The sequence below is a fragment of the Sminthopsis crassicaudata genome, chromosome 2 (genome assembly GCF_048593235.1).
Source record: "Sminthopsis crassicaudata isolate SCR6 chromosome 2, ASM4859323v1, whole genome shotgun sequence".
NCBI classification, from domain to species: Eukaryota; Metazoa; Chordata; class Mammalia; order Dasyuromorphia; family Dasyuridae; genus Sminthopsis; species Sminthopsis crassicaudata.
The window spans coordinates 344,443,836-344,468,917 of NC_133618.1; the positions used below are offsets into that span (position 1 = coordinate 344,443,836).

At 33.5% G+C, this 25,082-nt stretch overlaps 1 protein-coding gene across 7 annotated transcripts in view; it reads left to right on the forward strand.

Moving 5' to 3' along the window:
* The window catches only part of MDGA2 (MAM domain containing glycosylphosphatidylinositol anchor 2), a 795,736-nt gene that overhangs the window by 322,710 nt on the left and 447,944 nt on the right, over positions 1-25,082 (forward strand). For 6 of the 7 annotated variants that reach the window (XM_074290629.1, XM_074290632.1, XM_074290631.1 and 3 more), the window contains one exon: positions 9,620-9,889. The exons of the other annotated variant lie outside the window; for it this stretch is intronic. In XM_074290629.1, coding sequence (XP_074146730.1) covers positions 9,620-9,889 — 270 coding nt within the window. The remainder of the gene's footprint in view (positions 1-9,619; positions 9,890-25,082) is intronic. 7 annotated transcript variants of the gene reach the window in all.

Below are 25,082 nucleotides of genomic sequence, written 5' to 3' on the forward strand. Positions count from 1 at the left end.
CATGAACCAATTTTGACCTTATCTTGGTATATAATGTTAGGTGCCATACTAGTTTCCCAGCAGTTTTTGTCAAATAGTGAGTTCTTATACCAAAATCTGGGATATTTGGGTTTTTCAAACACTAGATTGCAATAGTTATTTCTTAGTTGCTTTTCAAAATCCCTTTTGAACTTTTCTGTAGTCTGAAATCAAGTCATAATTTTCTTGGAGGTTTTGATTGGGAGCTTTGTCTTTGTTACCATCTTCCTTATCACCACCGTAACTTTATATAGTCATAATTTTTCTCATTTGCTTATTTTCCCTGTCCATTACATGGCTTTTTACTCTTTGTTAAAGTATGGCTGTTTTTCCAGGGTTGGGGGGGATGCAATGTCTGTCCTAAGCTTAAATGGTTTTGTGCAGCTGTATTCTCAGATCCTTCTGGGTGCCTGCAGTGTAGAATAAAACTTCTATCCAGATCTGAATATGGGCAAAACAATAGTGTTCTGTTATAGTAGTGCTAAAGAAGATCTTGCAGTCTTCTTCTGACCAACTGTCTGGTCCCTCTTTTCTGTGAGCTAAACTCTCCAGAATCAGCCACTGCTATTGCTGTCCTGGTAGTTGCTCCTACCACAGCACTGCTGTCACTGTTGTTTATACCAGGTCTCCCAATGTCATATCCTGGGTTGGGGCTTCCCTCACATCCTAGTGTTCCAAACCTTTTGTGCTGAGTTATTCTTTGCTTCTGTACACTGAAAGATCTGGAAATTATTATCACTTTCTGATTTCTTGGACCCCAGATTGTACTGGCTTGGCTTACATTGGGATTGCACTCCAAATCCACTCTGATGCCACAGATCCTTTCTGCCAAATTTCCAAGTTGCCTTTTCCTGGAAAACTGTTCCACTACTTTTTGTGGGTTCTGATGCTACAGATTTGTTTAGAGTCATTATTTAAAGGTGTTTAGAAGAGTCTGGGAGAGAATTCTGGGGAATCCCTATTTTCATTCTACCATCTTGGCTCCACCTCTCAATTGTTTCTTTTTAAAATAGTATGTTACTTATTCCAAATACATGTAAAATGATTTTTAACATTAAGTTTTTAAAAATGAGTTCTAAAATTTCTCCCTCTATTCCCTGTTTTGTAAAAAAGATAATAATTTTAAATAGGTAATATATTTGCAATAATGTAAGAAATATATAAAATTACAAACCTGCACTTAAATATCAAATTTGAAATTCTGAATTTACTTTTACAATCTATTATATCTTTATTCTAATTTTTTACCAAATCTGAATTTCTGGTATGAAGACAAATTCATCATAATCTGGTAATATTTTATTAATATACATTAACAACATTGGTCTATAGTTTACTTCCTTTACTGTACCTATTCTAGATTTGGTTATTTGGCCTTATTGAAGTTTGGGGGTGGGACAGACGCTATGTAAGAAAATAGTTAATTTTTCTTTGAATATTAAATATAATTCACTTTAATTCAACCTATGCTTGTTCTCTTTCTCCTCTTCTTTTTTTTTGGAGGGAATTCATTTATGATTTATTCAACTTCTTTTTCTGAAATTAGGTTATTTGAATATTCTATTTTTCTCTCATTCTGTGTTTTAATCTATTTTTTATTTATATTCATCTATTACATTGATTAGCTTTGTGTGCATATAATTGGACATACTAGTTTCCAGTTTAAAAAATATTATCATCTGTTTTGAATTTTTTTCCTTTACTGGAAAATCAGTTTTTCACATGGAAATCATTTTCCATGATTTGATTTCTTTATCTCTGTGTCCATGTCAGTGTGTCTGTGTCTGTGTTGGTGTTTGTGTCTTTGTGTCTGTTCGCTGTCTTTCTCTCTTTCTTTATTTCATTTCCTTGTATCATGAAAACTGGAAATAAAGTAAAACAGTCTTATTTTTCATCTGCATAAAAGCTTTCTTATTTGGTTTGATTTCACCTTCCTTAAACAGTCTGGTGCTACCGTGTTCCTAAAACTCATTTTGTTGGCAGGACTTAGTACAGACAACAAATTAACTTAGCTTACTGAAGCTCAGAGCTCTTTAGCTCAAAAGACCCACTAACATGAGCCAGTCACAAGGATGAATACATAGCTCCCTTTATTTTGATCAAATTAAATAAGCACATTATTGTTTTTTAAAGCTCAATTTAATGACTTTTTTTCAAATGTTAATTCTTGTATTTAATTTTTAGAATTTCTATTTGTCTTTAGTTGGAGTTCATGGAGTTTTAAAAATAATAGCTTTTTATTTTTCAAAATACATGCGAAAATAGTTTTCAATATTCAACCTTGCAAAACCTTGTGTTCTGTATTTTTCTATCTTCTTCCCCATCTCTTCTCTCTTCTAGATAGCAAGGAATCCAATATATGTACAATTCTTCTAAATGTATTTCCACATTTATCATACGAAAAAGAAAAATCAGATCAAAAAGGAAAAAAAATCAAGCAAGCAAACAGCTACCTCAACAAAGGTGAAAATACTATGTATCCACATTCAGTTCCCATAGTCCTCTTTCTAGATGCAAATGACTCACTTAAATTAACACAAATCTATTGGAACTGGTATGAATCACCGCATTGCTGAAAAGAGTCCATCAGAGTTGATCATGACAATGTTCTCTTGATTTTAGTCACTTTACTTAGCATCAGTTCATGGAAATCTCTCCAGGCCTTTCTGAAATCATCCTGGTGATAATTTATTATTTTTAAAAAATATTTTAATAGTTTTTATTTACCAGATATATGCATGGGTAATTTTACAACATTGACAATTGCCAAACCTTTTGTCCCAATTTTCCCCCTCCTCCCCCACACAGATGGCAGGTTGACCAATACATGTTAAATATGTTAAGAGTATAAATTAAATACAATATATGTATACATGTCCAAACAGTTGTTTTGCTGTACAAAAAGAATTGGACTTTGAAATAGTGTACAATTAGCCTCTGAAGGAAATCCAAAATGCAGGTGGACAAAATTAGAGGGATTGGGAATTCTATGTAGTAGTTCATAGTCATCTCCCAGAATTCTTTTGCTGGGTGTAGCCTGTTCAGTTCATTACTGTTCTATTGGAACTGATTTGGTTCATTTCATTGTTGAAAATGGCCACATCCATCAGAATTGATCATCATATAGTATTGTTGTTGAAGTATACAATGATTTTCTGGTCCTGCTCATTTCACTCAGCATCAGTTCATACAAGTCTCTCTAGGTCTTTCTGAAATCATCCTGCTGGTCATTTCTTCCAGAACAATAATATTCCATAATATTCATATACCAAAATTTATTCAGCCAATCTCCAATTGATGGGCATCCACGTAGTTTCCAGTTTTTGGCCACCACAAAGAGGGCTGCCTCAAACATTCTTGCACCAACAATGTATCAGTGTCACTGTTTTCCCACATCCCCTCCAACATTCTGCATTCTGGTGATAATTTCTTATAGAACAATGATATTCTATAACATTCATATACCATAACTTTTTCAGCTATTTTCCAATTGATGGGCATCCACTCAGTTTCCAGTTCCTTGCTACTTCAAAAAGGGCTGTTACAAACATTTTTGCATATGTGGATCCTTTTCTCTTTTTTATGATCTCTTTGGGAAACAGACTCAGTAGAGACACTGCTGGATCAAAAGGTATATACAGTTTTATATCTCTTTGAACAAAGTTCCAAATTGCTCTCTAGAATAGTTGGATCATTTCACATCCCCACCAACAATGTATTAGTATCCAAGTTTTCTCATATCTCCTGCAACATTTAGCATTATCTTTTTCTATCATCTTAGCTAGTTGAGAGGTGTGAGGTGGTACCTTAGAGTTGTTTTAATTTGCATTTCTCTAATCAATAGAGATATAGAGCATTTTTATATGACAATAGATGGTTTTAATTTCTTCATCTGAAAATTATCTGTTCATAATTTATCAATTGAGAAATGACTTGTATACTTATAAATTTCATACAATTCTTTATATATTTTAGAAATGAAATATTTATTAGAAACACTGATTATAAAAATATCTTTAAAGTTTTGTATTTCCCTTTTAATCTTGTTTTTGTTGGTTTTGTTTGTTCAAACCTTTTTTAATTTAATGTAATCAAAGTTGTTCATTTTGCATTTCATAATGTTCTCTAGTTCCTAGATCATAAATTCTTCCCTTTTCCAAAGATCTGATAGGTAAATTTTCCTTTACTCTTCTAATTTGCTTATGGTATCATATTCAAATTATGTATCCATTTTGACATTATTTTGGCATGGGGTGCTTAGTTGGTGTTTTGGTCTTCCCTGTCACTATAATAGCTTTGTATAGCCAATTTTCTTTTCTGTTTCTTGTTCATTTTATATTTTCTTCTCCTCCTCCCCCCATTTCATAATTTCCAAAGCAAGCTCTGCTCCTGAGATACCAGAGTCTCTGTCTCAAGCTTCTTGTGTAACCCTGAGCCTATTAAGTGCAGAGGTTCCTTGTGTTTTGGTGTCTTGCTCACAGCTCTTGGGATAGCCCAACATAACCCCACCTATTGTTGTGTTGTTTCCTGGGCCAGCAATTTGCCATTTGTCCTACTGTTTTACTGAGCCAGGTTCTATGATCTCAGTTGCTGATCTGCTGTGATTTAGATACTCCTACTGGCTTTCCCTGACACAGAGCACCTCTTTTACCCTAGTAAGACTGAACACTCTGTCATTCCAGACTCTGTTTAGAGGCTTGGTTTCTTTTCCCCTCTGTTTTCTCCCTTTATCCTGCATTTTCTCAAAAATCTGTTTTGTTTGTGACCACTGCCTCCCTTAATCTACCTTCCTTTATGTCAGCCTATTTTTTCTTTTTTATGCTTTTCCCCTCTTACTTCACTGTATTGCAAGGCATTTTTACATCCAACTGAGTGTTTATGTCAGTTTGAGTCAGTTCTATGATGGTATGATTCAAGTGTTGCCCATCATCCCTACCTCATTATAAAAGCTCTTTTAGGTGTTATAATTTTCCTCATTTTCCTCTCTTTTTTGTTTTCTTTCAGATTATCCTTCTTTTTCAACCCTTACTTTTATGTTTGATCTGGGAGCTCTGGGATTTGACTACAATATTCCAGGAAGTTTTCATTTTGGAATCTCTTTCAAGAAGTGATTGATATAGTCTTTCAATTTCTATTTTGCTTATCTGGTTTTAGGACATAGGGACAATTTCCCATGATAATTTCTTGAAATATTATGGACAGACCATTTAAAAAATGTACTTTCCAGGACTAATTATTTTCCAGTGAGATATTTCACATTATTTTCTATTTTTTCATCTTTTGGTTTTGTTATATTGTTTCTTGGTGTCTCATGGCATCATGAGCTTCCACTTGTTCAATTCTAATTTTTTGTACCTATTTTTCCATTTAAACAATTCTTTTTTTTTAAATATTATTCTCTTCATTAGATTTTTGTATGTTTTTTCCCATTTGGCCTGTGCTTTTTTAAAGTATTTTTTAAAAGTATTTTTTTGTGTTTTTTTTTTTTAAATCTAGTTGCTGAGTTTATTTTCTTAATTTTCTTGTGTCATTCATTTTTCCCATTTTTCTGTTCTTCTCTTTTTAAAAAAAAAATTTTATGAATAGAATTTCTTCAATGAATTCTCAACAGACAATTCACAAATTTCTTTGAGGATTTACTTGTAGCTGCTTTTACATAGTTGTCATCTAGTTTTTTAGCTTGAATCTTTGTTAGCAACTTGTAAAGGTCAGGTTCTTTTTTGGTGTTGGCTTATTTTTCCAGCCTATTTCTTAAATTTTTACTTTGTTTTAAAGTTGCATTCTTCTCCCAGTGTGGAGGGGTGATGTTCCAAACTTAAGGCCTTTGCACAGTTGTTTTCAGAGCTACTTCTAGAATTCTGTAGTTTTGAGATCTTCCAAATGAATGTTTACAGCTAGCTTTGACCTCTGCTTTCTTAACCTATGCTCTGGTTTTTCCCCTGGAAGAAACATTGCTTCTTTGTGCTCACTACAGGAGTGGCTACTCCTCTTAACCCTATGATTGTGACCAGGTTTTTGGCCTTTCTGCAAGTACAATTGCTTGTGTTCTGTTTTGTCTTGGAATTGAGACCATTGTCCCTCCTCCCCATGAGTGACCAAAAGCACTCTTCTCTCTTCTGGAACCACAACAATAATCTCTGTTCCTCTGACCTTGAGTGCTGATCATTGCTTTTGATTCTGGAACTTTGACCCATAATTGTGTATGGGAAATACAAGTTTAGAGTCCAGTGTCTGCAAGGGCCCCCTCACCATCTCCTTCTAACCTCCACCTCCTTTATCAATAGACTAAGAGCTCCCAAAGCCACTGATGCCACCAATGCAACAACCTTCAAGGTCTGCTGATGGTGCCACTACATTACAAACCAATCACCACTCTGTTTACATAGACATTTCTTGTTGATCTCCTAAGTTTTCTTGAATTAGAAATTTGTTTCATCTGAATTTTTGTTGTTGTTTTTTTGTCTCAGAATTTGATTTGACACCTTGTTTTGGATCTGTTTTGGAAGGGAATTTGGGAGATCTCAACTGAGTGATTCTTTACTCTGTCATCTTATTGACTTTTCCAGATATTTTTTTCAACTTCCATAAAAATATCTATTCTGAATATCATCAGGAAATTGGAAAAAATGTCACTATATATCACCTGCAAAAAAGACCTTTAAAAACATTTGAATTTTCTTTCTGGTATATTTGAAAGACTTTACCTTATTTTCAGACTTTATTGATTAAAATTGAAATTGTTAAAGTTAGCCATTGGAGTCTTGGAGTTAGAAAACTAAGAGACAATAAGATTGAATTTAGAAAATTGTTTTTGTTTTGTTTTGTGGAGGTTATTTTTGTATTCAATTTCAATTGGTATTTTATTTCTATAATCAGAAGTTCTGAGTAATTTTTGTAAGTTATTTTTTGCACTTTTGATTTTGCAAATACTTCCGAAAGCCTAGGATTCTTAAGAATATGGCTGTTTATTTTATCTTCAAAATCAGTATGTCTTACCTTTATACACATCATGGGTTCTTTAAAAGATGTTCCTTTTTTCTTCTTTTTCTCTAGATGATTTTTCACTTTCATATATCTTGTTCCAAATTAATTTTTATTTTTGCTTCTTTAAAAAGAGACCTGCCATTGTGGATTCAAGATTTTCTATTCTAATGAACTGACCATCAATGCTTCCATTTGTTCTTTCTTTACTGAATATTTCAAGATTCTAATCTTTTTCTTGAATTTTTTGCTGCAGTTGAAAATCCACGAAGTTCTATGTTTAAACACGCATTCACTGAATTAATTTTGCAATATTCATATAAAGATGTTCACAATCTTGTAAATGTCTTGCTGGTCAGTTTTCTTTCTTATTTTTAGTATCATTACTATTGATATAGCTGCTATTAATTGATTTTTATTCTGAGTTTTTAAGTGATTTAAATATATTTTATATTCTATATTAAATAGATATTTCTTTATATTCACCTGTTATTTATTTTCTGGCCACTTTGTTAATGATTGGTTTTGACCTAAGATTAAACCCCAAAATAGTCTTATATTACTTCAACACAGGGGGATATATTTTTCACTGCCCTCTGCCATTACTTAACGAAGCTTCTTTGGAAGTTGTGTGAAAAATCTAGCTCCAGCTAAATTCCAATCTTTTTTGCTTCAAGTTTAATATATCCTTATATATTTTCTTGCTGACCCCCTCTGCCAGATACATTCATTCTTTAATTTTCTAATTGTACAGAGTCAGAGGCTTTTTTCAGGTATAAAATGGAGGTGGGGAGTGAAGTAGATGTTTTGGCAAGTTCTTATGTTTTGGGACAATAATTTAATGACTGCTCCAAACAGTAAAGGAGCACAGGTCAAATATGACCTTAGATACTTAATGGCCATATTACTATGGATAAGTTATTTAATCTCTCTTTCTGCCTCATTTTCCTTAACTGTAAAAGTGGAATAATAATAATATTTAATTCACAGATTGTTGGGAAGATCAAATGAGATACACTTAGCACAGTACCTGGCACATTCTGAATGATTCTTTTCTTTTTTTTTTTAATTTAGATTTTTTTTCTCCACAGTATATATGCATGAGTAATTTTTTAAAATAATATTATCTCTTGTATTCATTTTTCCAAATTATCCCCCCCTCCCTCCACTCTCTCTCCCTGATGACAGGCAATTCCATACATTTTACATATGTTACAATATAACCCAGATACAATATATGTGTGTAAATACCATTTTCTTGTTGCACATTAAGTATTAGATTCCGAAGGTATAAGTAACCTGGGTAGATAGACAGTAGTGCTAACAATTTACATTCGCTTCCCAGTGTTCCTTCTCCGGGTGTACTTATTTTTGTCTACTGAATGATTATTTTCTTTACAATTTAGAACCACTCCTTGATGGTTGGGATTATTTATTTTGCTTGTCTTTGTATTCATGGTAGTGTGTGTAGTATATGGAACATAGCAAGCATTTAGTGACCATTGTATCATCTTATCTATCTATCTTCTCTGTACATAACTAGCCAGAATGAATATCTATTGTAAGTTGTATTGTTTTATGGCTTGTTTCAAGAGAATACTGAAGTAGAATGTGTAGGAGGGAAATTCATGAGTGAAGCACAAGATGGCAGGTTAATTTGTATACCATTCTAGAACATGGAGGCTATTAGAGGAAGAGTGCTGAGAATGTTACAGTTTAGAATTCTCTATCATTGTTAATTAACATGACTATTACTTTGTTTGGCTTTTTTATTTCTTATCTTATAGAACATATATAGAATAAAATTTCACTTAAAAATCGAGATTTGTGGATATTAATAAAAAGGTTATTCCACCATTTTATTGTCTACATGATCTGAAAGTCAAGGTCCATTTCTTTTAATACCAACCTTGCTGTTATAAAGAAAAGAGCAAAGAAATGTATGGTAGATATGAGAGATATAATATAACTAAAGATAAATATATTAAATATAAAGAAGCAAAGCTGGGAAAAAAGAATAGGCATTTTTATAAAACATACTATTTATTAAATACCATGTTAAGCAGTTTACAAATATTATACTATTTTATCCTTACATTAAGTCTTCAACATGGGCACTGTTATCAACCACATTTTATAACTGATGAAAAAAACAAACAGGATTAAACAATTTGCTCAAGATCACACAGCTATTAAGTGTCTAAAGCCATATCTGAACTTGAGTTTTTCTAACCTTAGGCACAAGTACTCTATCTACTATAACCAGTTACTTATAGGTATAAACAGAAAAATGTCATTAGTATATAAATAATAAGGAAAAATGTATTGTCATGTAGTTATGAGAGATCAGTTCAGAAAAGTTATTATTTAGTTCTTTTGATTTTTAAAATATAATTTAATATAATACATTCATATAAATATGTGCATATGTATATATGCATATAAATGATTTTAAACTTCCTAAGTTTTATTTTAATTTAAGTGAAAGTTGTGGGAGAGTAAATTTTGAAAAACAGAACAATATAGTAAATAGTAAATTTAAACAAATGAATCATAACTGTGGAACCTATTAGAAACCTTTAAAAGTAAGTACATGTTCTATTTTTTTTATGTCTTTCAGCTTCTCCATCAATTAAACTCTTGGTCGATGATCCCATAGTTGTAAATCCTGGAGAGGCGATAACTTTAGTATGTGTTACAACAGGAGGTGAACCTACCCCTACCCTTACATGGGTGAGATCCATTGGAACTCTTCCTGAAAAGACTGTGCTAAATGGAGGAACTTTAACAATTCCTGCCATCATATCAGATGATGCTGGTACTTATAGCTGTATTGCCAACAACAATGTGGGAAACCCAGCCAAAAAATCCATTAACATCATAGTGAGAGGTAAGGTTGGCTAAAGAATTAAAATTTTATTTCCCAAAGAATTCCATTTGTCCAGAAATAAATGGTGGTAATGGTGTTGTGAAATATATATTTTTCTTTAAATAAAATATGCTTATGTAAAATCATTTAAAAATATTTTATTAAGAACTTCCCAGAACTTTGAACTTTTTAAAAAGCATACTGTTTTAGGAATAGAGATGAATTTACCAGAAAGAATAAGTACACTTCTTTTATTTCAGTTGTTTCCTGAACAAGAAGTGTTTCTTGGATATGGTATGAATTATCCTTGTCCTGATTCTTCAGTTGTTTCACTGTTATATTCATCCTCCTACTAATGACAAAGATTTTATGGCAGAATTTATGACAAAATTGAATTGACAAAATTAGGCTAGCTCTTAATCTTATTTTTAAAAGGAGACAGGGACATAAAAGGTATAGTTGAACAGAGAAAGAAGTCTTCTTAAGGGAGAGATCACCAGAAGTTTCATAGAGATCCTTCTGAGGGAGAGGATAGAGAGAGAAGAAATGTAAATATCAGCATGGAGACATGAAAAGAAATCTGTATATCCATGTGGATGCTATATGAAACCACATAGGGACACAGAAGAAGGGAAAGACATTTAGAAATTTTAATGAACACAAGTATCTCTCTGAACCAAAGTCTTGATAATTTTCAGATTATGTTATTTGGACATGATTTACAGAACATGGTAGTCTCTGAAGAATTAAAATAATACCACTTAAAGATAAATGAAGATATAGAGAATAGGTATGAATGGATCATAAGTATGGAATTACAAAGAAGAAAAACAAAGGATGTCATCAAAAATTTATGGATAAAAAAGGAAGGTTGACCTGACATATAGCAAAAGTGAGGAATAGCTGAAAAAATAATCACTGTACTCTACTGATATTTTCATGTCAGAGGAAGACTTCCAGGACAATGGGTAGACCACTTGTGATGAATTTATAAAAGAAAATTTATGCAAATGTTACACAGGATATGCAGGTATTGCATTGTTTAAGGGGAAATCACACTTTAATGAGGTCATAGAAAAAGTAAAACTGGACTTTTAAACCTGTATGTGTGCATGAGAACTAATAGTTCTCAGGATGAAACCACATTTTCATGTTCCTATATAAACACACACACGTGCGTGCACACACACACACACACACACACACACACACACACACACACACACACACACATACTCTTACCAATCCCCTTCCCCTCAAAAAAAAAAACTATCCAGAATGATGAAACATTATTAAGAGTGCTACTAAGGTAAACTATAGTTCACAAAATCCAAAAATGACACATGATTAAAGTAGTAATGTTAATCTTTTAAAAATAATTTTTCTTTCATTTGATATGTCTTGATTAATTTTAAAAAATTAATATTTATTAAAAATTAGCTCCAAATATTCTCTCCCTCCCTCCACATATGTCAATTGTACATAGAAAACATGCAAAATACATTTTCATATTAGCCAATTTACAAAAGAAAACACACGCACATCAATAATAATTAAATAAGTAAAAAATGCTTCAATCTGTAATCAATTCATAAGTTCTTTCTCTGAAAGTTGATATAATTTTTCATCACAGGTCCTTTAGAATCTGTCTTGGATAATTATCTTCATCAGAGTAGTTAAATATTTTACAAGTGATCATCCTTACAATAAAGCTGTTACTATGTACACCAATTTTCTGGATCTGTTCACTTCACTCTGCATCAATTCATATACGAATTCCCAGGTTTTACTGAAAGTAGTCTGCTTGTAATGCCTTTTAACACTATAATATTACATCACACTCATATATCACCACTTGTTCAGTCATTCCCCAAGTGATGGATATTCTCTCAATTTCCAGTTATTTGTCAGAATAAAAAGAGCTTTCATAAATATGTTCACATGAGTCCTTTCCTCTTAGTACCTAGTTAAATAAATGATCTAAAATGTAAAATCAATTAGAAAACTTTAAAATAAGTATATTTTTAATGTTTTTCATTTTTGCCATCAATTAAATTCTTAGTGGATGATCCCATAGTTGTAAATCTTAAAAAGATGATAACTTTAGTATGTATTTCAATAGGAGGTGAGCCTACCCCTACTCTATTTTTGTACATGTGGATTATTTTCTTTTTTTTAATGATATTTTTGAAGGGTAGACTCAGTGGTGGTATTGCTGCATCAAAGGGTATGTAGTTTTATATACCTTTTGGAATAGTTCCATTTTTTTCTCCTGAAAAACTGGAACAGTTCACAACTTCACCAACAAAGTATTGGTGTCCCTGGTTTTCTACATTTTCTCAAGCATATGTCATTTTCCTTTTCTATCATATTAGCTAATCTGATAGGTGTAAGATAAGTACCACCTTAAGCTTCAGAGTTGTTTTAATTTTCATTTCTTTAATCAATAGTAAGTGATTTATAGCATGTTTCATGAAGCTTTGATTTCTCCTTCTGAAAACTACCTGTTAAAATTTTAATGTTAAGCTTTTTAATACATTTTTATCATAAAAATTTATACATTTGACTCAGTTTTTGTGTGTTTCATAAAAGTGTCTTTTTACTTACTATACTTACTATAAAAAAACTTACTTATAAAAATTTCCCTCACTTTTCTTCTAATTTTGATTGCTTTGCTTTTGTTTGTATAAAAACCTTAATTTCATATAGTCAAAATTATCCATTTTACTTCCAATGATCCTCTTTAATTTCTTATTTAGCTATAAATTCTTTCCTTATCCATAGAATTGGGAAAATATTGCTGCAGCAAGTTTTGCAGTTATATAATTATATAATTTACAAGTTATATAATTTCCAGTTATATAATTTCCAAGGTTATATGCCTTAATTCAAATTTATAACCACCTGAGCCATTCTCCAATTAATAAATAATTAAAGGCAGAAAAAATTGCTGGGGATACAAATCAAAGCAAAAAAAAAGCCTATGGACTTACATAAGAACTTACATTTTTATAGGAAAAACTATAATGAATGAGCACATTTAAAAATATATCTTAATTTTAATTTTTTGCTTTTTATTTCCAAAATACATGCATAGATAGTTTTCAACATTCACTTCTATAAAATATCTTGTAGCAAAATTTTTCTCCCTTTCCTCCCCTCTCTTAGACAGCAAGTAATCCAATACATGTTAAACATATGCAATTCTTAGCACTATCTCTGAAGTCAGGAGGACCAGAGTTCAAATCTGGTTTTAGACATTTAGCAATTCCTAGTTGTGTGATCCTGGGCAAGTCACTTAATCCCAATTGCCTCAGCAAAAAACCAAAACAAAACAAAACAAAAAACATATGCAGTTCTTCCATATATTTCCACAATTATGTTGCACAAGAAAAATCCAATAAAAAAGAAAGAAAAGGAGAAAGAAAACATAAATCAAGTAAACAGCAACAAAAAGGTGAAAATGCCATATTGTGATCCACATTCAGTCCCTACAGTCCTCTTTCTGGATGCAAATAGCCTCTTTCCATCACAAGATTTGATCTGAATTACCTCATTGTTGAAAAGAGCCAAGTCTACCACAATTGATCATTACATAATAATCTTTTTGTTGCTGTCTATAATGTTCTCTCGGTTCTACTCATTTCACTTAGCATCAATTCATTTAAGTCTCTCCCTTTCTAAAATCCTCCTGATCATTTCTTATAGAACAATAATATTCCTTTCCTTAATATACTATAACTTATTCAGCCATTCCCCAACTGATGTGCATCCACTCAGTTTCCAGTTCCTTGCCACTACAAAAAAAAGACCTACTACAAATATTTCTGCTGTCTTTGGAATACTGACCCAGTATAGATATTGCTGGATCAAAGGGTATGCATGGTTTGATAGCCCTTTGGGCATAGTTCCACATTTGACATGATTTTAAAGTCTAAATATCAAGAAATTGTCCAGGAGTGAAAGCAGGTTGTTGTAAACTTCTTCTGAAAATAGAAAGTCCACAAGGATCTTGCTGGTGGGATAAAGTGTGCATTGTATCTTGTAGAGGAATTCTGCATCATGATTAGGTAGAAGTGATAAGATTTTCTAGAAGAAAGAATTTCCAGAGTAGTAAGAGAAAATTCAGGATAAAACAGCAATAGAAGAATGATTTTGAAAGGAGAGAAACTTCTTTTTATTTGTCCTTCATACTCTAAGAGGACCACATCAAGAAGGTGTTGCTTTGACATGTAAATAAATTAGAATTAAGTGATGGAGAACTGTGCTCTTACTTTCTCCTCTAGAATTATCTAGGTTGAGTGGCGTGATCAGGATGACTAGAGATAGCCCTGAATGCTATGCCCAATTAATGCTTAAGGCTAGGTAAGAAATGAGAAAGATAATGACTCTTTACCTAGTCTATATATGCATTTACAGGGGGTCTTCCCCTCCCAGATTGAGATCTATCTATCTATCTATCTATCTATCTATCTATCTATCTATCTATCTATCTATATTATATATCAGGGAAAACTGAAACAATTTATATTTACATTTACTCTGAGCCCCTTTCCTCTCCCTTTCCTCCTTCACTATAAATGTTTTTTCTTACCTCTTTTATGACAGATAATTTATGCCATTCTACCTTTCCCTTTTCTTTTCTCTAAGTATATTCTTCTCTTACCACTTAAGTTTTTTAGATATTATTCCTTCATATTTAACTCAGATCTGTTCTATCTATATATACTTCTTCTAACTGCCATAATAATAAAGTTCTAATGAGTCCTCCCATGTTGAAATGCAAACAGATAAACTTTATTAAGTCCCTTATAATATCACTTTACTGATTATCTCCTTATGCTTGATACCTTTATTTGATAATTAGATTGTCTATTAAACTCTGGCCATTCCATCATGAATACTTTAACATCCTCTATTTCATTGAATGAATACCTTCTCCCCTGAAGGATTGTATTCAGTTTTACTGGGTAGGTGATTCTTTGTTGTAATCCTATCTCAATTACTCTTCAGAATATCATATTTGAGGATCTTTAGTCTTTTAAGGTAGAAGCTGCTATACCTTGTGTTATCATAACTCTCTCTCTCTCTCTCTCTCTTTATTATGATTTTCAGGTATACCAATAATTATTTTTCCTGAATATATTTTCCAGGTTAGTTCTTTTCCAGTAAGATATTTCACATTGTTTTCTATTTTTTAAAATTTTATTTTATACTAGCTTCTGTATGCTTAATTCTAGTTTTTACAGAATTATCTTTCCCATTGAGATTTTGCACTAATTTGTCCATTTGGCTAATTTTGCTTTTTAAGGCATTTTTTGAGCTTTCTGTATTTCTTTTTGTACCACTTTCAATCTCTTAACAACTTTTCCTCCATCTCTCTTATCTGATTTTCAAAATTCCTTTTGAGCTCTTCCATGGCCTAAGAGCAATTTGTATTTTTCGTGGAGGCTTTGGATGCAATAGCTTTAACTTTGTAATCATCTTCTGAATGTGTTTTGATTTTTCTTTTCACAGTAGTAACTTTCTATCTTTTTTGTTGTTGTTGTCTTCTCATTTTCTGGGTCTATTACTTGGCTTTTAACTCCTTTTTAAATAAAGCTCTCTTTCCAAGGTTGAAGATGCATTGTCCCAAGCTGTTTCCAGAGATCCTTCTGAGAATCTAACCACAAGCATTTTTTTCTTCCCAGGATTTGTGAGGAGTATCCTCACCCCACTGTATCTATAAAATCTAGTGTTTTGAAGCAACAGTGTCCTTCCTCCATGCAAGTAAAGAGACATTTTGTGAGATGAGGCCTTCATAAATGGGTATGGGGCCAGGGCTAGAGCTATACTGGCCTAAAGTGCCTTGAGAATGGTGCTGGACTCCCAAGCTGGTGCCACAGGTCAATAATTTTAAGGGAATTAATGAAAAAATGCAAATGAAGGTGGCCTAGCTGTGCCAGACAATATTATAAAGCAGTGATCATCAAAACCATTAGGTTTTGGTTAGGTTCAGAGGACAAAATAACCAATAACTATAGGAATCTAATGTTTGAGAAATCCAAAGATTCCAGCTTTTGGGATAAGAACTCACTATTTGACAAAAACTGCTAGGACAATTGGAAATTAATATGGCAGAAACTAGGCATTGACGTACATCTAACATCATATACCAAGATAAGCTGGAAATGAATTCATGATTTAGACATAAAGAGTGATAATACAAGCAAGCTAAAAGAACATAGTATAGTTTCCCTCTCTGTGGCAAAAGAAGGAATTTGTGACCAAAGAAGAACTGGAACACATTATTTTACACAAATTTGATAATTTTGATATTAAGTTAAAATGTTTTTATACAAACAAAACTAATATAGACAAGAATAGAAGGAAATAATAAACTGGGAAAAATTTTACAGTCAAGGGTTCTGATAAAGACCTCATTTATAAAACATATAGAGAATTGACTCAACTTTATAAGAATTCAAGCCATTATCCAACTGATAAATAATCAAAGGATATAAACAGACAATTTTCAGATGAAATTGAAACCATTTCTAGTCATATGAAAAGATGCTCTAAATCACTATTGATAAGAGAAATGTAAATTAAGACAACTCTGAGGTACCACTACACATCTCTCAGATTGCCTAAGATGACAGGAAAAGATAATGACAAATGTTGGAGGGGATGTAAGAAAACTGGGACACTAATACATTCTTGGTGGAGTTGTGAACTTATTCAACCATTCTGGAGAGCAATTTAGAACTATGCTCAAAGGGTTATCAAAATATTAGTGCTTCTACTGGGCTTTTATCCCAAGAGATCATAAAGGAGAGAAAGGCACCAACATGTGCAAAAATGTTTGTGATAGCCTTTTTTGTAGTGGCAAGAAATTGGAAACTGAATAGATGACCATCAATTGGAGAATGGATGAATAAGTTATGACTTATGAATATTACGGAATATTATTTTTCTATAAGAAATGATCAGTAGGATGATTTCAGAGAAGCTTGGAGAGACTTACATGAACTGATGCTAAGTGAAGTGAGCAGAATCAGGAGATTGTTGTTCATGGAAACAACAAGATTACATGATGATCAATTCTGATGATTCAGGAAAGTTCTAATGATTTTGTGATGATGAGAGCCATCTACCTCCAGAGAAAAAACTGTTGGAATTAAGTGGGGATCGCAACATAAAAATTTCCCCCTTTTTTTTGTTGTTGTTTGCTTGCATTTTGTTTTCTTTCTCATTTTTAACCTTTTTCATCTGATTTTTCTTATGCAGCATGTTAATGGTATAAATATGTATATAAATATATATATATACATATATTGGATTTAACATATTTTTAACATAGGTAACATTTATTGGATTGCTTGCCATCTAGAGGAGGGGGTGGAGGGGAAGGGAAGGAAAAATTTAGAGTACAAGATTTTGCAAGGATCAATGTTAAAAGGTTATCTATGCATATGTTTAAAAATAAAATGTATAATAAAAAGTAATAAAAATTACTGTCTTATACTACATTTAAGATTTGTTAAGGCTAAACTTTCTTCCTTTATATTTTATATTAGTTCCTTTGATATTTTGAACTTTGTTCTTTTAAAAGAATTATTATTTTTTTCAACTCAGTAATTTTTTAGTCATTTAATTGGGATAATATTGAATATACAAAGTAGTTTAAGTAAAAGTGTGGTTTTTGTTATATTTGCATGGTCTATTCATGAAGAATAAATATGTAAATCTAATTATATAAATCTGATTTTTATTTGTATGAAATTTATTTAATAATTTTGTTTGCATAGTTCCTGGGTTTGTTTGACAAGGTCTAGAGCTATATCATGCATCACTCACTAAGATAATATCAAAATGGATACATTACCTAGATATGTAGTGAAATATTAAAGAAAACCTTTATCAGATTTATGGATCCATGAAGAATTTTTGAATAAACAAGAGATATCGAGCATAGTATGGTATAAAATGAGTTATTTCCATTACATTTAATTAAATTTTTAAAAAATAAATAAACCTAATGTAATCAAGATTAGAAAGAAAGAAGAAAACTGATTTTTTCTAATTTTTTAAATAAAGATGTCATGCCTCATAAAGGACGTTGTCCTTCCGAGCAAGATGGTGGAGAGGACACACACATCTACTTAATCTCCATCTTTGCTCTCAGAAATTATTTCATGTCAAGGCCTCGGAATTAGTACTTGACTAAAAAAAAAAAAAAAAAACAACCCACAAGTAATTACCAACAGAAGATATCCTTGAAATTCACCAGAATAGGTCTGTTTTTGCTCATGGGTGGGAACGGTTATATTGGGCTCAGACTGAAGGCAGGCAAGCAGTGGCAGCACAGCAGACAGTGAGAATATGGAGCTGACTGAGGGGGGTAAGGTGTGATCTCAGCCATCTGTGCAGGGAGAACTTTACCAGTGTGGATACTTTGTCCTGGCAGCAAGCCAGTAGACAAGCAGAGGAGCTGTAAACACAGGAGGTAAAGACTATAACCTCGAAAAGCTAGGTTCTCTCCAGACGTGGCCACACCCACCCGGAGTGTCTCAGCATGCTCTCAGATTTTCAGAGCACAGGCACAGGTCAGCCATTGTTGTCCTGCTGGTGTCTCACTGCTGCCCCCCACAGTCTGTAGAGGAAGCTTGGTAATAGCATCCAGCCTCCTCCCTTCCTCCAAAAAGAAAAAGCAGACTGCATTTGTTTTTTTGCTAGTTTGTTTTCTTTGATTCTTCTTTGACAAAATGAGCAAAAAATTAAAATGGACTCTAACTATTGATAGCTTCTATATGGATAGAGAGCAGACTTTAAACCCTGAGGAGACTAAAAACAGACTGTCTCCAGATGAATACCCAAAAGGGGATATGATCTGATCCTCAACACACAAGACTCTCATAGAAGAAATTAAAAAGGCTCTCACAAGAGAGCTAGAAGCAAAATGGGAAAAGGAAAGAGAAGCTTGGCAAGAGAGTTTAGATAAGTCATCCCACTCATTTAAAGATAGAGTGGATAAAGAAATCAAATCCTTGAAAAACAGAATTATTGAATTGGAAAAAGAAAATAGCTCTCTAAAAAATAAAATTGGCAAAATGGGAAAAAAAATTCCATAGAACAAAACAATTCACTTAAAAACTCAGACAATTAGAAAAAAAATATTTAAAAAGTGAGTGAAGAAAACAATTCATTGAAAATCAGAATTGAACAAATGGAATTGAATGACTCAAGGAAACACCAAGAACCAGTCAAGCAACACCCCCCACCCCCCCAAAAAAAAGAAATAATTGGAAAAAAATGTCAAATACTTTCTTGGGAAAACAACAGACCTGGAAATAGATCTAAGAGAGACAGTCTGAGAATTATTGGACTCCCTGAAAAATATGAAGAAAAAAAGAGCCTGGACACTATTTTCCAGGAAATTATCAAAAAGAACTGCCCAGATGTTATAGAAACAGAGGGTAAAATAGACAATGAAAGAATTCATCGATTACCTTCTGAAAGGGATCCTAAAATCAAAAGTCCAAGACATATAGTGGCTAAATTCGAGAACTATCAAACCAAGGAAAAAATATTACAAGCTGCTAGAAAAAATCAATTCAAATATAGAGGAGCCACAATAATCTAGGCTCTAGCAGCGTCAACATGAAAGGATTGAAAGGCCTGGAATATGATATTCCAAAAGGCTAATGAACTTGGTATGCAGCCAAAAATAACTTACCCAGCAAAAATGAGCATTTTTTTTCCAGGGAAGAAATGACATTCAACGAAATAAGTGCTTTTCATCTATTTCTGATGAAAAGAAACCTGAACTAAACAAAAAGTTTGATCTCCAAATATAGAACTCAAGAGAAACCTAAAAAGGTAAAGAGAAATCTTGGGAACTATATTTCTGCTATAAAGATATATAAAGAATACATATATATTTTGTCCTAGAAACTGGGGGTGGAAAGGAAATTGTACTAAAAAAAGGATAAAGTGGGGGTAGTATACCTCGCGAAGAGGCAAAGGAAAACTATTATATGTGAGAGAAAGAATGGAGGGGGATGAACATAGTATGTATCATATTCTCATCAGAATTGGCTTAAAGAGAAAAATATTAGATATATTCGATTTATGGTGAAACTTCTTCCACCTCATTGAATAGTGGGAGGGGAAAAGTGCAAAAGGAAGCTAAGCAAAAGGGAATACAGAAATTGTGAGGAAAAGGAGTAAGATAGGGGGAGGAACTCTAAAGAGGGGGGAGGGATACTAAAAGGGGAGAGCTGTGAGAGGCAAGTGGTGCTCACGAGTTTAATACTGGGGAGGGGAATAAGGGGGAAGAAAAGGAGAAAAGCATAAGCAGGGGTTAACAAGATGGCAAGTAATACAGAATTGGTAATTTGAACCATAAATGTGAATGGGGTAAACTTCCCCATAAAGAGGAAGCAGCTAGCAGACTGGATTAAAAGTCAGTATTCTATAATATATTGTTTACAGGAAACACACTTGAAGCAGGGCAATACATACAGAGTAAAGGTAAAAGGTTGGAGCAGAATCTACTATGCTTCAGGTGAAAAAAAAAAAGCAGGGGTTGCCATTCTGATCTCAAATCAAGCAAAAACAAAAACTGAGCTAATTAAAAGAGATAAGGAAGGGTAGTATATCTTGCTAAAGGGTAGCATAGATAATGAAGCAATATCAATATTAAATATTTATGCACCAAGTGGTGTAGCATCTAAATTCATAAAAGAGAGATTAAGGGAATTGCAAGAAGAAATAGACAGCAAATAGTGGGAGATCTCAACCTTGTACTCGAAGAATTAGATAAATCAAACCACAATATAAATAAGAAAGAAGTCAAAGATGTAAATACAATACTAGAAAAGTTAGATATGATAGATCATTGGAGAAAACTAAATGGAGACAGAAAGGAGTACACTTTCTTCTCAGCAGTTCATGGAACCCATACAAAAATTGACCTTATGTTAGGACATAAAAACCTCAAATTCAAATGCGGTAAGGCAGAAATAGTAAATGCATCCTTTTCAGACCACGATGCAGTGAAAATTACATTCAATAAAAAGCCAGGGGAAAATAGACCAAAAAATAGTTGGAAACTAAATAATGTTATGCTAAAGAATGATTGGGTGAAACAGCAAATCATAGACATAATTAATAACTTCACCCAAGAAAATGACAATAATGAGATGTCATACCAAAATGTGTGGGATACAGCCAAAGTGGTAAGAAAGGGAAATTTTATATCTGTAGAGGCCTACTTGCATAAAATAGAGAAAGAGGTCAATGAATTGGGCTTGCAACTAAAAATGCTAGAAAAGGAACAAATTAAAACCTCCCAGTCAAATACTAATCTTGAAATTCTAAAAATAAAAAGAGAGATTAATAAAATTGAAAGTAAAAAAAAAAAAAAAAACTATTGAATTAATTAATAAAACTAAGAGTTGGTTCTACGAAAAAACCAACAAAATTTAGATAAACCCTTAGTAAATCTGATTAAAAAAAGAAAAGAGGAAAATCAAATTGTTTGTTGTGACCCTGGATATCTTAGAATCAGCCTGAATCAGGATAATTAAAAGTCTTTATTCTTAGTCTTTTGCTGTCTTGGTCAGGGGATTAGATCTAGCAATCTCCACACCTCCTCCCTCTCTCTCCACAGCCAAGAGAATGAATAAATCTCCTCCTCCTACTCCACCCACTCATGTCACTTCCCCTTCTTTGTCCATACCCACCAATCAAGCCTGCACAGAATAGTTAAGTAGGTTCATCCTCCAAACATGTGACAATAGAGAATTGTCCAATTGGTGTTTAGCCTCATGTGCTAGATTACCTTGCATCTGCTCAGTTCTAGCCCTCTACATCTCCTGCTTTCTTTTGTTTTAGAACACAGGTGGTCACGCCATCCCTGACTTCTCAGGGAGATGAGAACCCCAAAAAGGAGATGATCACACCCTCCCTGACTTCTCAGGAATGGAGGTGAAAACACTAAAAAAGAGATAATCATCTCAGGGAGATGAAAAGCACCAAAGGGAAGTGGGGATTGCTAGCGGGTTTCTGAGCAGAAGGATCTTATTAGAGACAGTTATGCACAAATTCATCAGCATAGGAGGTATTACACAAGCACATTGCAATAACGCAGAGGCTATTTGTAATGACTCTCCCCACAGTCAGTGCAGTCTCGATGAGGTGTAACAAACATGAATTGTACATGCAAGTAGTGATATAACAAACAATATAAATCAACATGGTCTTGTAAAATATTTCCAGAAGTCCTAGAAGGAGGGTATGTAGACATTAATCACATATATGCCTTCTTCAGCAACCAAAAGGTAGTCCAAAACCAATCTATTGTCCATTGCTTCATGTGTCAGGGAATCCAATGATCCCCACAAGTTTTGAAGTCCTGCAACAGTCTTACGATGTCTCAGAGAATCCAATGATTCCTGAGGGCTTTCAAGTCCTACAACAGTCTTATCACGTCTCAGAGAATCCAATTTTTGATGTCCATGAGTGAAATGCCATAACTGCCAGGCTTTTTCAGTGATGGGCACAGTCAGCAACAGAATCATCCGATGTTTCTTGGGTCTTCTCCTTCGTTTCAAGGGTCTGCTCTATCTCTCTCTGATGGACAAGGTGAATACAGCTCGTTGGCACCCATCTGATTCCTTCTCCATCTGCAGAGATACAAGCAAACCCTCTCCCCCAAGCAGTTAAGCTATTTGGTCCCTTCTATTCACCACTTTCTGGGTCTTTCCACATGACCTGGTGATTATCTAAAGACAGTAAAGCTGCTCCCACTGGACACTGTCCTTCTGGTGGGTTATAAAACCTGTCTCCCAGAGCCAGTGCATCTTTGTCAAAAATTTAAAAATTAATGTTATAGAAAACTAAATTTAGAAGTTCTCTAGGGTTACCCGCGGCTCCCCTTTTCTTTTGTTTTTGGAGGAGTGTCTTAATATCTGTTTCTTCTCTCTACTATTGCCTGCCCTTGAGGATTAAAAGGTATGTCAGTGGTATGTAAAATCTTATACTATGCACAAAAGTGTGCAAAATGTTTAGAAGTATATGCAGGTCCATTATCTGTTTTTATTGCTTGTGGCACACCCATAATTGCAAATTATGTATAAGGAATTTAGTGGCTGTCTCTTTTGCTGCTAGTATTGCAAAAGTGAATCCTGAAAAGGTGTCTGCCACAACATGGATAAAAGATAAATGGCCAAAAGATTTATAATGGGTCACATCCATTTGCCAAATTTCATTAGGTCTCAAACCACGAGGGCTCTTCCCTGGAGGGAATGTAGGAACATGGAAAGGAAGGGAAGCTGTACAGGCTTTTACTATGCTCCTGGCTTCTTCTCTTGTTATTCCAAATTGTAAATGTAAAGCTCGGGCAGCCTGATGATATTTAGAATGAGATTCTTGGGCTGCCTGAAATAAAGGAGTATTGACTAACATGGTTAGAAGGCTATCTGCCTTTGAATTTGCATAAAAAACAGGATCTGGAAGTCCACTATGAGAGTGGACATGCAAGATATAAATCTTACCTGGATGCTTTCTCATTTGGTCTTGAAGTTCCTTAAAGAGCTGATATATATTGGAGGCTACAAATTTTATTTGGGCTGTGGCAATTCTTTGTGCCACACCTACTGAATAGGCCTAATCAGATAATTATATTTATATCTCCCAGATAATAAGCAAGAGCTAGAATGATTGCATACAATTCATTCTGCTGAGTGGACTGAAAAGGAGTTCTGATTACTCTCTTTATCATTAAGTCACGAGAGTATATAGCACAAATATTATGTTTGGATGCATCTGTAAAGATAGTTGGTCCTTTAAGAGGAATTTTAGAAAACTTTTCTTCAAGAATCCATTGCCAATTATGTAACAGTTTGGTTATCTTTAATGGAGACCCGTGTGTAAAATTTGGAGCCATGGCTAATAAAATTTGCCACTCTGGGATAGTTTCACAACACACATTAACTTGTGCATTAGTATAAAAGGTGTATATCTTGTCAGGTCTTATTTCAGATAATTGTACTGTTCTCTTAATGGTCTTTAATAAAATTTTAGCCACAAGCACTGGGTAAGGAGTAAGGCTTTGTTCTGGTTGTGCTGGGAGGTTCACCCACTCTATCACACTGTCTCCTTGATGAAGGACTGCTGTGGGTGCCTCTTGTGTAGCAAAAACTGATATTTCCAAGGGTTTTTGAGTGACTCTTTCAACTACATTGGATAAAGCCAGTGCAACTTCTCTCAAAGCCTCTTGAGCTTATTTGTAAGCTGGTGTGGTGAATTTAAAGCACTGTCTCCCCTTAGAATGTTATATAATGGTTGCAATTGATAGGTAGTCAAGCCTAGCACAGGACATATCCATTGGATATCTTCTATTAACTCTGAAAGTCATTTAAAGTGATTAGATTCTCTGTTCTTAAGGAGAGCTTTTGTATTGTAAACATCTTAGGATATTCTTCATATCCTAAATTTTGAAAAAGAGCATATCTTTGAAATTTTTCTGGAGGTATGTGCAATTTATAATTCCTTAGTGTTTCTATGGTTTTTTGTAGATGTGCTTCTAACATTTGTTCCTCAGGTACACATCCCAATATATCATCCATGTAATGTAATAACGTTACTTTTGGAAGTGCTTTTCTTACTGGAGTAAGAGCAGCAGCAACATACATTTGACACTTAGTAGGGCTATTTTTCTTCCCTGTGGCAAAACTGTCCATTCATATCTTTTATAAGGCTCAGCTAAGTTAACGCTGGGCACTGAGAGGGCAAATCTTTTCATATCCTCCTTATCTAGAGGGATAGAATAGAAACAATTCTTAATGTCTATAACTCAAAGAGTCCATTCTCTAGGCAATTGACTAGGAGATGGAAGTCCAAGTTGAAGAGTTCCCATAGTTTCCATCTGTTCATTTACCTTTCTTAAATCAGTTAACATCCCCTCCACTTTCCAGATTCCTTTTTTACAACAAATACTGGGGAATTCCAAGGACTTAGAGAAGGTTGTAAGTGTCCTTGGTCAAGTTGCTCCTGTACTATGTCTAATAAGGTCTGAATTTAATCACTAGCTAAGGGCCACTGTTCTATCCACACTGGTGTATCAGTTTTCCATTGGATAGGAGCAAGTGAAAGTGTTGGCAGGCCTTCAACAGCAGCCCTGCCTAAAAAACTTAAATACTCATTTTTAACTCTAATTGTTGTAAAA